Source organism: Scardinius erythrophthalmus (assembly GCF_964197995.2).
Source record: "Scardinius erythrophthalmus genome assembly, chromosome: 9".
In the NCBI taxonomy this organism is placed as follows: domain Eukaryota; kingdom Metazoa; phylum Chordata; class Actinopteri; order Cypriniformes; family Leuciscidae; genus Scardinius; species Scardinius erythrophthalmus.
In genome coordinates, this window is record NC_138229.1 from 3880820 (window position 1) to 3894482 (window position 13663).

The 13663-nt window shown below is 36.4% G+C and overlaps 1 protein-coding gene across 1 annotated transcript in view; it reads left to right on the top strand.

Moving 5' to 3' along the window:
* piezo2b (piezo-type mechanosensitive ion channel component 2b) overlaps positions 1–13663 on the top strand; it is a gene marked incomplete at both ends in the record, with an annotated part of 108352 nt that overhangs the window by 93939 nt on the left and 750 nt on the right. The window contains 13 exons of the mRNA XM_081373360.1: positions 89–271; positions 2551–2839; positions 3829–3961; positions 4525–4672; positions 4890–5104; positions 6834–6992; positions 7243–7390; positions 9382–9570; positions 10519–10611; positions 11322–11488; positions 12650–12775; positions 12880–12971; positions 13055–13262. Coding sequence (XP_081229486.1) covers positions 89–271; positions 2551–2839; positions 3829–3961; positions 4525–4672; positions 4890–5104; positions 6834–6992; positions 7243–7390; positions 9382–9570; positions 10519–10611; positions 11322–11488; positions 12650–12775; positions 12880–12971; positions 13055–13262 — 2150 coding nt within the window. The remainder of the gene's footprint in view (positions 1–88; positions 272–2550; positions 2840–3828; positions 3962–4524; positions 4673–4889; positions 5105–6833; positions 6993–7242; positions 7391–9381; positions 9571–10518; positions 10612–11321; positions 11489–12649; positions 12776–12879; positions 12972–13054; positions 13263–13663) is intronic.

Genomic DNA, 13663 nt, shown 5'->3' on the forward strand with positions numbered 1-13663 from the left:
TAGTTTAAGTCTAGCCAATCTGCTTGGAGTCCAGTAGCATCTGTTAAAATGTTTATATCATTTGTAAATATGTTTTTATGTCCTCCAGGTCACCATCGTCATCAAGTACTTCTTCCAGTTCAGCTTTTTCCCATTCAACCAGAACGTGGAAGTCAACGAGAAGAAGCCGTACCATCCTCCCAACATCCTCGGCATAGAGAAGAAAGAAGGATACGTGCACTATGACCTGGTGCAGCTGCTGATGCTGTTCTTCCACAGATCCATACTAAAGGTTCTTACTCTTATTTAATTTGCCACATAATGTCCATCTAATCGTAGTGATGCTAAACTTGATAAAGTCAGTAGAACTAATAAACCTTGTCATTAAAGCACATTTCATGCATTTTCATGCTTTATTAAATAAACTATTCTTGTGTACTGGGCGGAATAAGTATGGTTAGCATATGCAAATATAAATGCAGAATGCATGCAAATAAAAACCTAAATAAGTATATTTGGGAACACTTTATTTTAGGGTTCAGTTCTCACTATAAACTAGTTGTTTATTAGCATGCATATTACTAAGATATTGGCTGTTTATTAGTACTTATAAAGTTCATATTAATGCCTTATTTTGCATGACCATATTCTACACCCCTTAATCCTCCCCAATACTTAAACTTAACAACTACCTTAGTAACTATTAATAAGCGATAAATTAGGAGTATATTGAGGCAAAAGTCATAGTTAAACGTGAATGTGTTCGACATACTAGTAGTAGTAGCTTTACTAAAGTGTTACCGTATATTTTATTAGTACCGTATATTAATATTTGTCAGAGATAAAGAGCATTCAAATTATTTAATGCACAGCTAGCGGTGGATTATCCCGCTTATACCACGGTCATTTGCCAGAATTGTCAAGTTAAAGCTGTTATTGATGATTGCAGTGCAATATTTGACCGAAAGGATAAAAATTCTGTTTTTTTTTATAGTTAGATCTAGCATTCTGCCCACTTTAAACACAGAGATAAAGTAGTGCATACGATTACATTTAAATGAATGAATCATAGAATGTATTTGAATTGATTATCGAGATAAAGAGACAGAGAGATGCGTGTGTGAATTACCTGCGTCTGTGCGGCGTCTCTCTCTCTATTTACAACGAAGCAGCAAGTTTCAAAAACTGGGATGTAACTCCCTCATTGAGAAATATAATGTAGCTATTCAGTAGCTATTCAGTTTATTTATTAATAAAAGTCTCATGTAACAAGTTTCTGTGCTCTTGAATGCTTCTGTGATCTTCTGCGAAAACTGTGCATTAATATAGATCAGTGATTAAACTGACTAGAACTACCTGTGCATTGAACGTTTTCATTGCACACCGTCCAGCTAATCAGAATCGAGTATTTAGACAGATCACGGTACAAGTTTGCATATTTATTTAATCTTTAAGATCTGCACACTGCTTGATTTCCATAGTCCAAAGTCTTGTTGGGAATAAATAACGCTTGCCTCGCCTGTTTTCTGCTTTAGCTTTGAGATATTTAGCAGCTTGGTGCCAAGGTACAGCTGGAAACATAATTCATCAGACATTATGAGATCAAAACGAAACCACTAGACTGTTGAGAGCTTTGAACCATAAAATGGATTTTAAAATCAATTCTTAATGTTTGAGGTTCCTCTCCTCTCCAGGTTTCAGATTATTTCATAAAATCGAAGCTTCAGCATGACATTGCACTTTTCACCAGGGTAAACTAATATCACAAAAAAACTGTGCCTGTAAAAAATACCTCAAAATCTGAAACCTGGAGTTAAACATTTTATAATTATAACATTTTAATTATTATTTTTTTAGTAAACTGTGCACTGATACATTTTCTCAATAAGTGATATTTATTAAATGTAGAAGTAAATCAAGTCTTAAAAGCAAAGGTTTAGGAATGCTAGGTTTGTAGGAAAATAATAGAATTTACTTGCGTTTGATTTTATGAAATAAAAAAGGCTGCTTGTAATCCTATGCATGATTTTTAAAATGCAACCCAAAAAGAGAAGCTGCTTAGCCTTCAGAAAATTGTTTGTACACCTCTCGGCTGGTCAAACTAAATGTTATAAGCCTTTTAGATAACATTTTTTAGATGAGGTTTGCAATTATTTTTGCAAACCTGTAGAATACAGCTTAAAGCCTTGATTTTGTTGTAAAGCATTTAAGACGAAGACGGTTCACAAAGTTTAAGATCATGAGAAAAACAAATTCAGTCAAGTATGTCCAAGCTTTCAACTAGTAGATAGTTTAATCTAACAAATTTCTAGAAGGGATTTTAGATGGAAAATGTGGGATTTATACTTTTATTGCTTAAAGAAATGGTACATGAATTTTTATCTCATTTGTGGAAAGTGCCTTTTATGTACTTTACAACTTTGATTATACAGGCAATAAATGGGTCTCGGATGAAGCACTATTTTCAATTTCCAGTTTGTTTTCCTAACCAAAGACCATCACAATGGCTTCAATGCGTCCAGTTAATCTCATTTAGTGTACCTGCTCTCTCTCTCTCTCTCTTTGTCTCAGTGTCATGGTCTCTGGGATGAAGACGACCCTAAAACGTCCCAAAAAGATGCGTGTCTTCATCAGGACGAGTCTGTGGACGAGGGGAAGATGGCGGTCGTGATTCCAGCTGAGGAAGAGAAGAGGAGTTCTCCAGCGTACTCGCTGAAGACCGTGAACCTCGGCATGTCCGTGGACTCGTCCCAGGTGCTCATGCATATGCGTTATCCTGAGCATCGGCCTCATCTGCGGCGGCAGAGCACCAGCGGCGGACCTCAGCTCTCCCGACGCTCCTCTGTGCGCTCCAAACGCGGTGAGACTTACAGAAATCACTTCACTTTTTCAAGAGACTTATGGAATAATCTGCCCAACTCAACCCGAGCTGCTGAGCCTGTAGCCATTTTCAAGAAATGTGGCCTTTTTCCGCAACACCTGATCCATTAATACTAACACTTTGTTTTCTCTTCTATTCTATATCTATTTCTTTTTAAATTGCGTTAGACTAAACTGGGAAGGGTCATACAGTAGCACTTATTGTCATAGTCCTATTGTTAGTTGAACTGCTTCTATTGCTCTCCTCATTTGTAAATCGCTTTGAATAAAAGCGTCTGCTAAATGATTAAATGTAAATGTCAAAACAATTTCATTGTTCTGAACCAACTAAAGTTTATAGAGTAATAGTAGTCCATAACTGTAGTAACCAGTGCATGAATAAGAATTGCAGTGCTATTCATTGTGTGAGAGAGACAGACTAGGACGATTATTATTACGTTGATGAAAGTATGCAGCATACGTGATGTTATTAAAATGAGCTTTGACGGATACAGTGCTATTGAGGACGACACCCAGATTCTTAACCTGTGGGCAAGGAAAAATTGTAGAGATTTCAATAGCCTCAGAAAAGCAATCAGATGTTTCTGTCAGAATAGTTTTTGTACCTACATAAATAATGAATAGAAGAGGGCCCAAGACAGAACCCTGAGGAACACCAGTGGTGACTTAAAAATATTTGACATTTTTATGACTTAAATCTAAAAAATGCTATCAATATGGTACAAAACAGTCCTGTTCAAATGTATGTGATAGTTAAAAGTAATCAAAAAGTCAAATAATTTGTAATCAGTAATGGACTTGTAAGTAATCTACACATCATGAATCTGGTTGGTCAAGGTCATGTATTTGAACAGACCAGTGAAAATTACATGCTATTATGTTTGCTAATGTGCTCTTTCTGTTCATTCTGGGGTTAAGCATTGCTGTGGGTTTAATTGTGGTGACGTTTGGTACTGGTTTGATTCACAGGCAGCACAAGCACACGGAACAGCGTTCCTAGAGAAAGCAGTGAGCCAGAAGTACCGCCGAAGAGCCGGAAAGAAATGATTATGGAGAAGATCCGAGAGCAACTCATCAAAGCAAAGGTTTACCTGCTCAAAAAGTGAGTGTGTGTGGGAAAATAATTCAGATGGACCTGATTTTCTCCACCAGACTGTTCCTTTCTTCCTATTGATCAAATTTAATTTGATTTACATTCTAAAAGATTAATTACATTGTTAAAGTTTTGATTTTGATTGATTACCAAACCGAAAACACCAAATTTCTAAAAAAAAAAAAAATAATAATAATGTATTTCATAGGGCACTATTGTAGTTAAAATTTGAATAAATTATTAAATTGTTGAAGTGTTATGAATTAATTTGATGACAATGGTCATCAAAAACAGAATCCACAAAAATGAAAACAGAATCCAGAAAAATGAAAATGGGGAAAAAACTAAATGGAATTTAGAAAAACTTCATAGGATCCTACACTTCCAATCAATTCCCAATGGATAAAAATGAATTGCCACTCTACATTTTTCAGATTATGGAAGTAAAATGGGTTATGAAAGCCATTTCATGCTGATAGTTTTGGCTGATTGATGTGCACTCTTTCATCCTAATATTTTTAATATACTTCATTAGTCTATATTTTCAGTCTCTGTTTCTCTTCTTTCTTCAGATTGGTTAGGATCTATCAGCCCATCCGTCAGTTCTTCTATAATCTGATCCATCCCGAGTACAACGCCGTGACGGATGTTTACGTCTTCATGTTTCTAGCAGACACCGTAGATTTCATCATTATTGTCTTTGGCTTCACGGCATTTGGGGTAAATTTTAAATTATGTTATTAAATAGAAATTGAAAAAATAGTATTTGAGGGCAAACATATTTTGAAAAAATTTAATTATGGATGCAGTTTGCCTATGCAGGAATTAGATAAGATTTTCAGATAAAATTCATACTTAAAAGAACCAATCCTCGGTTCTTCTTCTTGACCTGCTGTTGCGTGGCTCTGTGTTGATGTTTGTTTTCTCTGGCTTACAGAAACATCAGGCAGGAGCTGATATCACGTCCTCGCTGTCAGAAGACCAAGTTCCCGGGCCATTCCTCGTCATGGTTCTCATCCAGTTCAGCACGATGGTGGTGGATCGCGCTCTGTACCTCCGCAAGACTGTGATGGGAAAAGTGATTTTCCAGGTCCTCCTGGTGTTCGGCATCCATTTCTGGATGTTTTTTATCCTGCCAGCAATCACAGACAGGTAAAGGGATCCTAGGAATTCCAGTTTAATTTGAATTCAAATTAAATAAATTAGTAAAACTGTGTTTTTTTAACAGGAAAAGCATAGCATGTCAACAAAGATAGATAGATAGATGGATGGATGGATGGATGGATGGATGGATGGATGGATGGATGGATGGATGGATGGATGGATGGATGGATGGATAGATAGATGGAAAGATAGATAGATGGATGGATGGATGGATGGATGGATGGATGGATGGATGGATGGATGGATAGATAGATAGATAGATAGATAGATAGATAGATAGATAGATAGATAGATAGATAGATAGATAGATAGATAGATAGATAGATAGATAGATAGATAGATAGATAGATAGATAGATAGATAGATAGATAGATAGATAGATAGATAGATAGATAGTGGTGGCTATTCGTAAGGCTGATCAGGTTAGTCTGATTGTTGACTCTAGCAGGGTAACCCCCTCTCCACAGGTGCGGAATCTCGGTGTAATTTTTGACCCACAATTGAGTTTTGAAGCACATATAAAACAGGTCTCTAAAACTGCTTTTTACCATCTGAGAAATATTGCTCGACTTAGACCATTTCTCTCCTTTGTTGACACAGAAAGACTCATACATGCCTTCATCACAACTAGGCTAGACTATTGTAATGCCCTGTTCTCTGGCCTTCCAGCAAAATCATTAAACAGGCTACAGTATATACAGAACTCTGCTGCTCGTGTGCTCACTCGCGTCTCTCCTCGTGAGCACATCACACCGGTCCTTTCACAGCTGCACTGGCTTCCCGTAAAGGCGAGAATTGATTTTAAAATTCTCATTTTAACATATAAGGCACTACATGGTATCGCTCCAGAGTACCAATGTGATCTTATTAGCCCTTATACTCCATCGCGTTCTCTCCGTTCTGCAAATTCCCTCTTATTACATCAGCCTTTGTGTAAGCTCAAGACCATGGGGGAAAGAGCTTTTTCCTTTAAAGCCCCCAAGCTATGGAATCTACTTCCTTCTACAATCAAAAGTGCGCCAACGTTGGGACAATTCAAAGGGTTGATTAAGACACATTTGTTCAAGGCTGCTTTTTCTTAATTGTTTTTTATTGCTCTTGCTGTATTTGTTTATTTTACTGTATGCGCTTTGGGTCTGAGAAAAGCGCACTATAAATAAAATGTATTATTATTATAGATAGATAGGTAGGTAGATAGATAGATAGATAGATAGATAGATAGATAGATAGATAGATAGATAGATAGATAGATAGATAGATAGATAGATAGATAGATAGATAGATAGATAGATAGATAGATAGATAGATAGATAGATAGATAGATAGATAGATAGATAGATAGAAAGATGGAAAGATGGAAAGATAGAAGGAAAGATAGATAGATAGGTAGGTAGATAGATAGGTAGGTAGAAGGAAAGATAGATAGATAGGTAGGTAGATAGATAGGTAGGTAGGTAGGTAGATAGATAGGTAGAAAGATAGATAGATGGAAAGATAGATAGATAGATAGATACATAGATAGAGAGATAGATAGATAGATAGATAGATAGATAGATAGATAGATAGATAGATAGATAGATAGATAGATTGATAGATTGATAGATTGATAGATAGATTGATAGATTGATTGATTTTAACTTCCTGGCCAATTCAAATTCACACTTTACTTTGAATTGAAAGTTTGCGAGTTCTGCAAGAGCTTTTATCTTCTCTGCAGGCGCTTCAGTGATAACACTATCGCTCAGTTGTGGTACTTTGTGAAGTGCATTTACTTCGGCCTGTCAGCGTATCAGATCCGATGTGGATATCCGACTCGCATACTGGGAAACTTCCTCACCAAGAGCTACAACTACCTCAACCTCTTCCTCTTCCAGGGGTGAGAAACGTGTATGGGTGATGTCGTATGTAATTTACGTTTATATTTATGTGGAATGAGACAGAATCGGAAAAAAAAAGTAGTGTTCAAACATAGAAACATTTTGTTTCCTTTTACTTACAATAAATTGCCAAGGTTGATATATCGGCAGATATTTGGCATCTTTTAAATGATCGGCGTGTTTTAAAGAAAACCAGTCGGTCTCTATACATAATGGATACTCCTGCTTAGTGAGTGTTGTACGTCCAAGGTTTCGCCTGATCCCGTTCTTGACGGAGTTGCGAGCCGTGATGGACTGGGTGTGGACGGACACAACGCTCAGTTTGTCCAGCTGGATCTGTGTGGAGGACATCTACGCACACATCTTCATCCTCAAATGCTGGAGGGAATCAGAGAAGGTAAGACCGGTTATATATCATTTACTTATTCTTTCAACAAACCTGCTCAGACCAGAATCCATTCATTTTCATTACTTCTGTATAGAAATATACATCAAGTTACTCAAACAACATTTAAACATATGGTACTCTTACGTGAAAGGGTCGTTTCACAAACATTTTCAATAAAACTTACTATGACTTAAAGGGATGGTTCGGAGTAAAATCAACCTAGGGTCCTTTGCACCATGACCTCGAGCCAAACACCCACCAGAAGCCTTTTTTTTCCCTTGGTCGAACATTATTAAAGTTAGAGCTTATTTAGAGATATCAGCCGAATATAGTGCAGGCGCTAATGGATCCAAGGTTGTATCTCGTAAATTACCGCACTAATAATGCCCAGAATGGCACCAAACTTCTACAGTAGTACAAATAGGTTCTGTACTCATAAAACAAGGGATTGGAAAGTTTGTAAGTACATCAGGAGTTTATTTAAATAACACTTGCCTGACAGCTAATGCTAACTCGGACATCGACGTCACTTCAGTGATTTGGGAAAAGCCTGTAAAAGTCCTGGCAGAAAGCGATGCATAAGGATGTAGTGTAACGACGCCCAGTTCCAGGAATGCACTAATATTTTGTTGGTAGTACCAGTTTGCAAAAATTATTAGTTAACACTAAGTTGTCAACACTTTGGAAAAAATTAAATAAATTCACTAGTTTTTCCCTAATCACTGAAGTGACCTCGACGTCCAGGTTAGCGGTAGCATTAGCTGTCAGGCAAGTGCTATTTAAATAAACTCCTGATGTACTTACAAACTTTCCAATGCCTCGTTTTATAAATACAGAACCTATTTGTGCTACTGTAGAAGTTTGGTGCCATTCTGGGCATTATTAGTGGGGTAATTTACGAGATACAGCCTTGGATCCATTAGCGCCTGCACTAAGACATCTGGCTGATATCTCTAAATAAGCTCTAACTTTAATAATGTTCGACCAAGGGAAAAAAAGGCTTCTGGGGGGTGTTTGGCTCGAGGTCATGGTGCAAAGGACACTAGGTTGATTTTTCTCTGAACCATGCTTTTAATAAATAAACGTACTGCCTCCCATGTCTTTTCTTTTGCGTTTAAATCTTCATTCTGTGGGTCATGCAGAACTTTGTTTTTCTGCCTCCACGATGAGACGAGTTTTATCCATTATGTTGCTTTGTTTTTCCAAATGTGAAGTAGGGTGTATATTTATTTCCTTTACCCAGTCATATGCTGACTGTGAATCACTAGACTTCAATTGACCCTTCGCAGGGAGTTTGATTGACAGGCGATCTGACCAATCATAATCCACCATCCGCCAAATCCGCCATTTTTGTCCGACAAAGCAGTCAGGAGAGTTAGTAGATTAACGTTGGAGGATTTGAACTTGAAAAGCGGAGTGTATTGATGTCTTTCCACGGTTAAAACAACATTCCTTCTGATGTTCATTCATGTTTATTTGATGCTATAAATGAACTAGAAGGAGGAGATGATCGGTTCACGAGCAGCTTTAACTGAAGCAATCTGTCACGACACATTGAAGAGCCACAAAACGGTATTTATTGTTTAAATTTCGTTAAAAAATGACCAAATTTGAAAGGTGAGACTTTGTTTCATATCAAAAGTAACCTGGTCTGCCCTGTCTGTCAGTGTGTTGTCAGTTTCATGTATGTTTCACTGCGTGAGAGAGGCGTGGCTTGTCGGACATAGCAACAGTAACTAAAGGGGGCGGGTCTTTGCGAACGGAATGTGAAATTACATTTTAATTTTGACCTTGAACAATAGTCAAAACATTCTTTTAAATGAAGCACATGCACCACAGAAAGAATAGACTACACACCTGCATCTGCAACCATTACAGCAACGCATTGCAGTGCAGTGTGTGTATGCTCTTAATATAGGACCTGAAAGAATACGTACCGCATATGCAGATCATGTGGGCGTAAAGCAACATCCTAACCAGTTGTGTGTGTGGTGTCTCAGCGAAACCCTCAGCCTCGCGGGCAGAAGAAGAAGAAGGTTGTGAAGTATGGAATGGGTGGCATGATCGTGATGCTTCTGATCTGCATCGTTTGGTTCCCGCTGCTCTTCATGTCTCTGGTCAAATCTGTGGCAGGAGTGGTCAACAGTCCACTGGACGTGTCCGTCACACTCATGCTCGGAGGACTTCAGGTGCACCTTACACTCAAGCTGTTGATTTCATGCTCATTTCACATTTCTGACAGTTTCTACATCCGGTAAAACAGACACACATTGTGTTGTTTCAGATGTTTCTCCTAAGAAATCAAATAGACATGAATGAGCCATAGTATTCATCCAGTATAAAATGAAATTAGAATGAAAATGGAAAGAATCTCAGATCATTTAATGAAAAGGGTTTGTGTTTATATTGAGGTCTCTGCAGTGTTCATTTATTATTCATATAAGATTTATTAATATTTTGAATAAGCTTAGATTTTTTTTTGTTTTCAGTTCTCATTTAAATTTTAGCTTAAGTTTTAGTAATTTTTATTTTCTATGTATAATATTCTAATTATAACTTATTGTTATAATGTATTGTTTTTTTATTTTTTATTATGTATTTTTATGTTTTTGTCATTTTTATTAAATATATTTTTTTCTGTGGTCTTTGCTTTGTTTCTATTTAGTTTATTTTTTATTATAATTCATTGCTATTATTTCTATTATAGTTTTCATTTTCATTTTAGAGTAAGATTCTGTAATTTTTATTTTGCCATGTATTTTTCTTTCTGTTTTAGTCATTTTACTACTTTTTTAAAACGTACACTTATCTCAGTTAGTCAGCAAGACAATGTTTTAATCTAATATTTTTATTTCAGCTTAATTTTAATGGCAAATAGTTTTGTTAACACTGGACTTTTAATTGCTGACTTTGGTATCTCTTGGCAATCTGAACACAGTCTGAGACATTGTTGAGATCTCCTCTGAAGCTCTAGAGGAGACACTGCGAGATTACTGGAGTGTTATTTAGGAGAAACATCTGAGAAGCAGGAGTCTCGTGTAAAAGTCTACATATGATCTTGATATATTTTGTCTTTTCTTGTTCAGATCTCAGGGTGCTTATCATTTGATAATCCGCTCTTGCGTTCTGTTTTCCAGCCGATCTTCACAATGAGCGCCCAGCAGAGCGATATAAAAGATGTCAGTCCCTCAGACTTTAAAGTGTTCATGAAGGAATACGAAAATAAAGCAGTAAGGAACTATGTTTCTGCTAACAAATCACAGTGGCTCCTTTGTATTTTTATGAGTTTTTTGTGATGCACCATATATACAAAAATTTGTGATAGTTGAGGCCCATTACAATAATTCACATTTCACTGCATAATCAACATAAAAATAAGAAATTATATTTTGCATGGATAAAATGAAGCTTATGTGACCCTGGATCACGTCACCAGTCACGAGTCGCACGGGTATATTTGTGGCAATAGCCAACAATACATTGTATGGGTCAAAGTTTTAGATTGTTCTTTTATTCCAAAAATCATTAGGATATTAAGTAAAGATCATGTTCCATGAAGATATTTAGTAAATTTCCTACCGTAAATATATAAAACATGTATTTTTGTGAGTGAATGCAGCACAATCGTGAACATAAATGCACAACTTTAAAGGAGATTTTCTCAATGTTTTGATTTTTTTGCACCCTCAGATTCCAGATTTACAAATAGTTGTATCTCTGACAAATATTATCATATCCTTACAAACCACACACCAATGGACAGCTCATTTATTCAGCTTTCAGATGATGTATAAATCTCAATTTCATAAATTTGACCCATGTGACTGGTTTGGTCACATTTTGTAGGACTATAAAGATTATTTTATTTTGCATTGTGACAAAAAGCTAATATTGCCTGCTGCTGATAAATTGTGAAAGTAGATGCGTGTGTCTCCTGCAGAATGCCATGATGTTCCTGGAGTCTTACACTCACGAGGATTTGAAAATAGCTCAACTAGAAGGAAGTTCAAACTCGCTCTGGACCATCAGCCCCCCGAGCAAGAAACACCTCATTGAAATGCTCAAAAGAGACAATTTCCCTCTCACCATGACCTGGTCCATACAGAGGTAGAGTTCACAGCTCTTAAAATAGTGCTAGTGCCTGATGGGTAAATCTCAAAGCAACATGTGCAGGTTAAATCTAAAATTATATTATATTTCAATCAATATTATGTATATGAATGTAAAGTTATTTTATATTTTATTAAAATGTAGTGCTGAAAAGGTGGCGGGGCTACATAAGCTCTACATACAATGCCTAGTGTAGAAAATGTACCAAGTGAAAATGTTTAGTTCTCATTCTTCACAATTATCATAAGATTCTCATTACTGTAATGAAGTATTGTTTATTACTGTATTGATTTAAAAAAAATCATTTATACCATCAATCAGCATAAATTAAAGGCAGTAAAACAGATAAAATCATTATACTGTATATATATATATGTGTGTGTGTGTGTGTGTGTGTGTGTGTGTGTGTATATACATATAAACTCTTATTTCAGTCAACATTTATTTTTATTATATTTTTCATCTAATGCTGGGTACTCACTAAAAGATTTTTAAAATCTTATAAGATTTTCAAAATATGAGAGACCACAAACATGAGGACAATAAATCCTAGACTGAACCATTTTGCTCCTATAGTGTGTGTGGTGTGCCATGATGTGACAAAGACAGCACACCACACACAAACAGATTTTCAACCAGTCATCTTTTCATAAAAAAAAAAAATATATATATATATATATATATATATATATATATATATATATGTATATATATATATGTATATATGTATGTATATGTATATGTATGTAACTATAGTATTTCTTTGGTTATACAAATGTTCAACACACCTATAATTAAACCATGGTTAATTTTCGGTATATCTCTGTCTGTCACACACACACACACACACACAGACACACACACACATCATGTGTACTGGTACATCTATCCTTATGTGGACGTCCCATATTAGGTGTAATGGTTTTTATACTGAGCTAATTACATTTTCTAGCCCCTTTCACTAACCTACCCAACACAGAAAACCTTATGCATTTTTACATTTGAATAAATATGGGTCCTCATAATGTAGGTCAAACCAGTACACATACACACACACACACAGATCTATTCTGTTGCTATTTGGTTAGCTACCTGATTGACATACTGAGGTTTTCAGTTAATTAATTTCAGTTGTGTATTGCTGTATTTGTCCATTAGGAACCTCAGTTTAGGTGCCAAAGCTGAAACGGCAACAGGAAAACACCACATTTATCTGGATAAAGACACCACACGAAAACTAGAGAGTCTACTGATTAATAATAACGAAACTGCGGACAAGGAAGTGTGAGTTTAAGCATCTCAATACTAATATGGAACAATCGCAGTCTGCATATTTTTCTGTTCTTTTTTCTCTTGGCTGAATGGTAAATTGTAATATTTTTTTCAAGGCTCATCAAAAAGATTTTTCCAAGATACATCAGAGCACCAAGCGACTCCAATGCCAAGCCTATTGAACAGCTTTACTTCAATAATGATGAAGGTCTCCGCCATTATCTACGCCTTTGCTACATTGATATACTTTTCTACAGCCATCATCATGTCAATTTCTATGTGATCCCTAAGGTGAACAATACATGGACATCACGCTATCTTTAAACAAGACCGACCAAAACAGCTCGGGGAGCGTTCAGGAGTGGTGGATCGTGAATCAGATAGATCGAGGCCCGTTAAAACAAATTCCACTCCAGAATGAAAATGGATCTGTTCTGGAGATCTACATCTTCAGTGACCAAGTCAGTCCGCCCAGTCTGGGCTTTCTGGCTGGTTATGGGTAAGTGACAATCGGGACGTGACACATTACCAGTCACAAGTTATCTTTCTGTCCCCCCTAATGGGAAAAAACTGTGCGGCACTGGTTCTAGAAGTCTTTTTTCCAATCATTTTTCAAATAGGAATTAAAAAAACCCTCTTAGACTGTGTAAGGGAAAGAACTACAATCCCATGAAGCTTTGAGAACAGCATAATCGAATTAAAAACTATGGAGAAATATAAAACTACTACTTATACTACTTATAAATGTATATATGTATATTTGATTACATCATTCGCAGTGTTTCATGGGAGTGGGCGGAGCTAAAGAGCTCTTTTGGAGCGTGTTGCTTTTTCCGACTCTCTGATTGGTGTAATTGTCTGTACAGCATCATGGGTAATGTAGTTTTTCACCAGGAATTC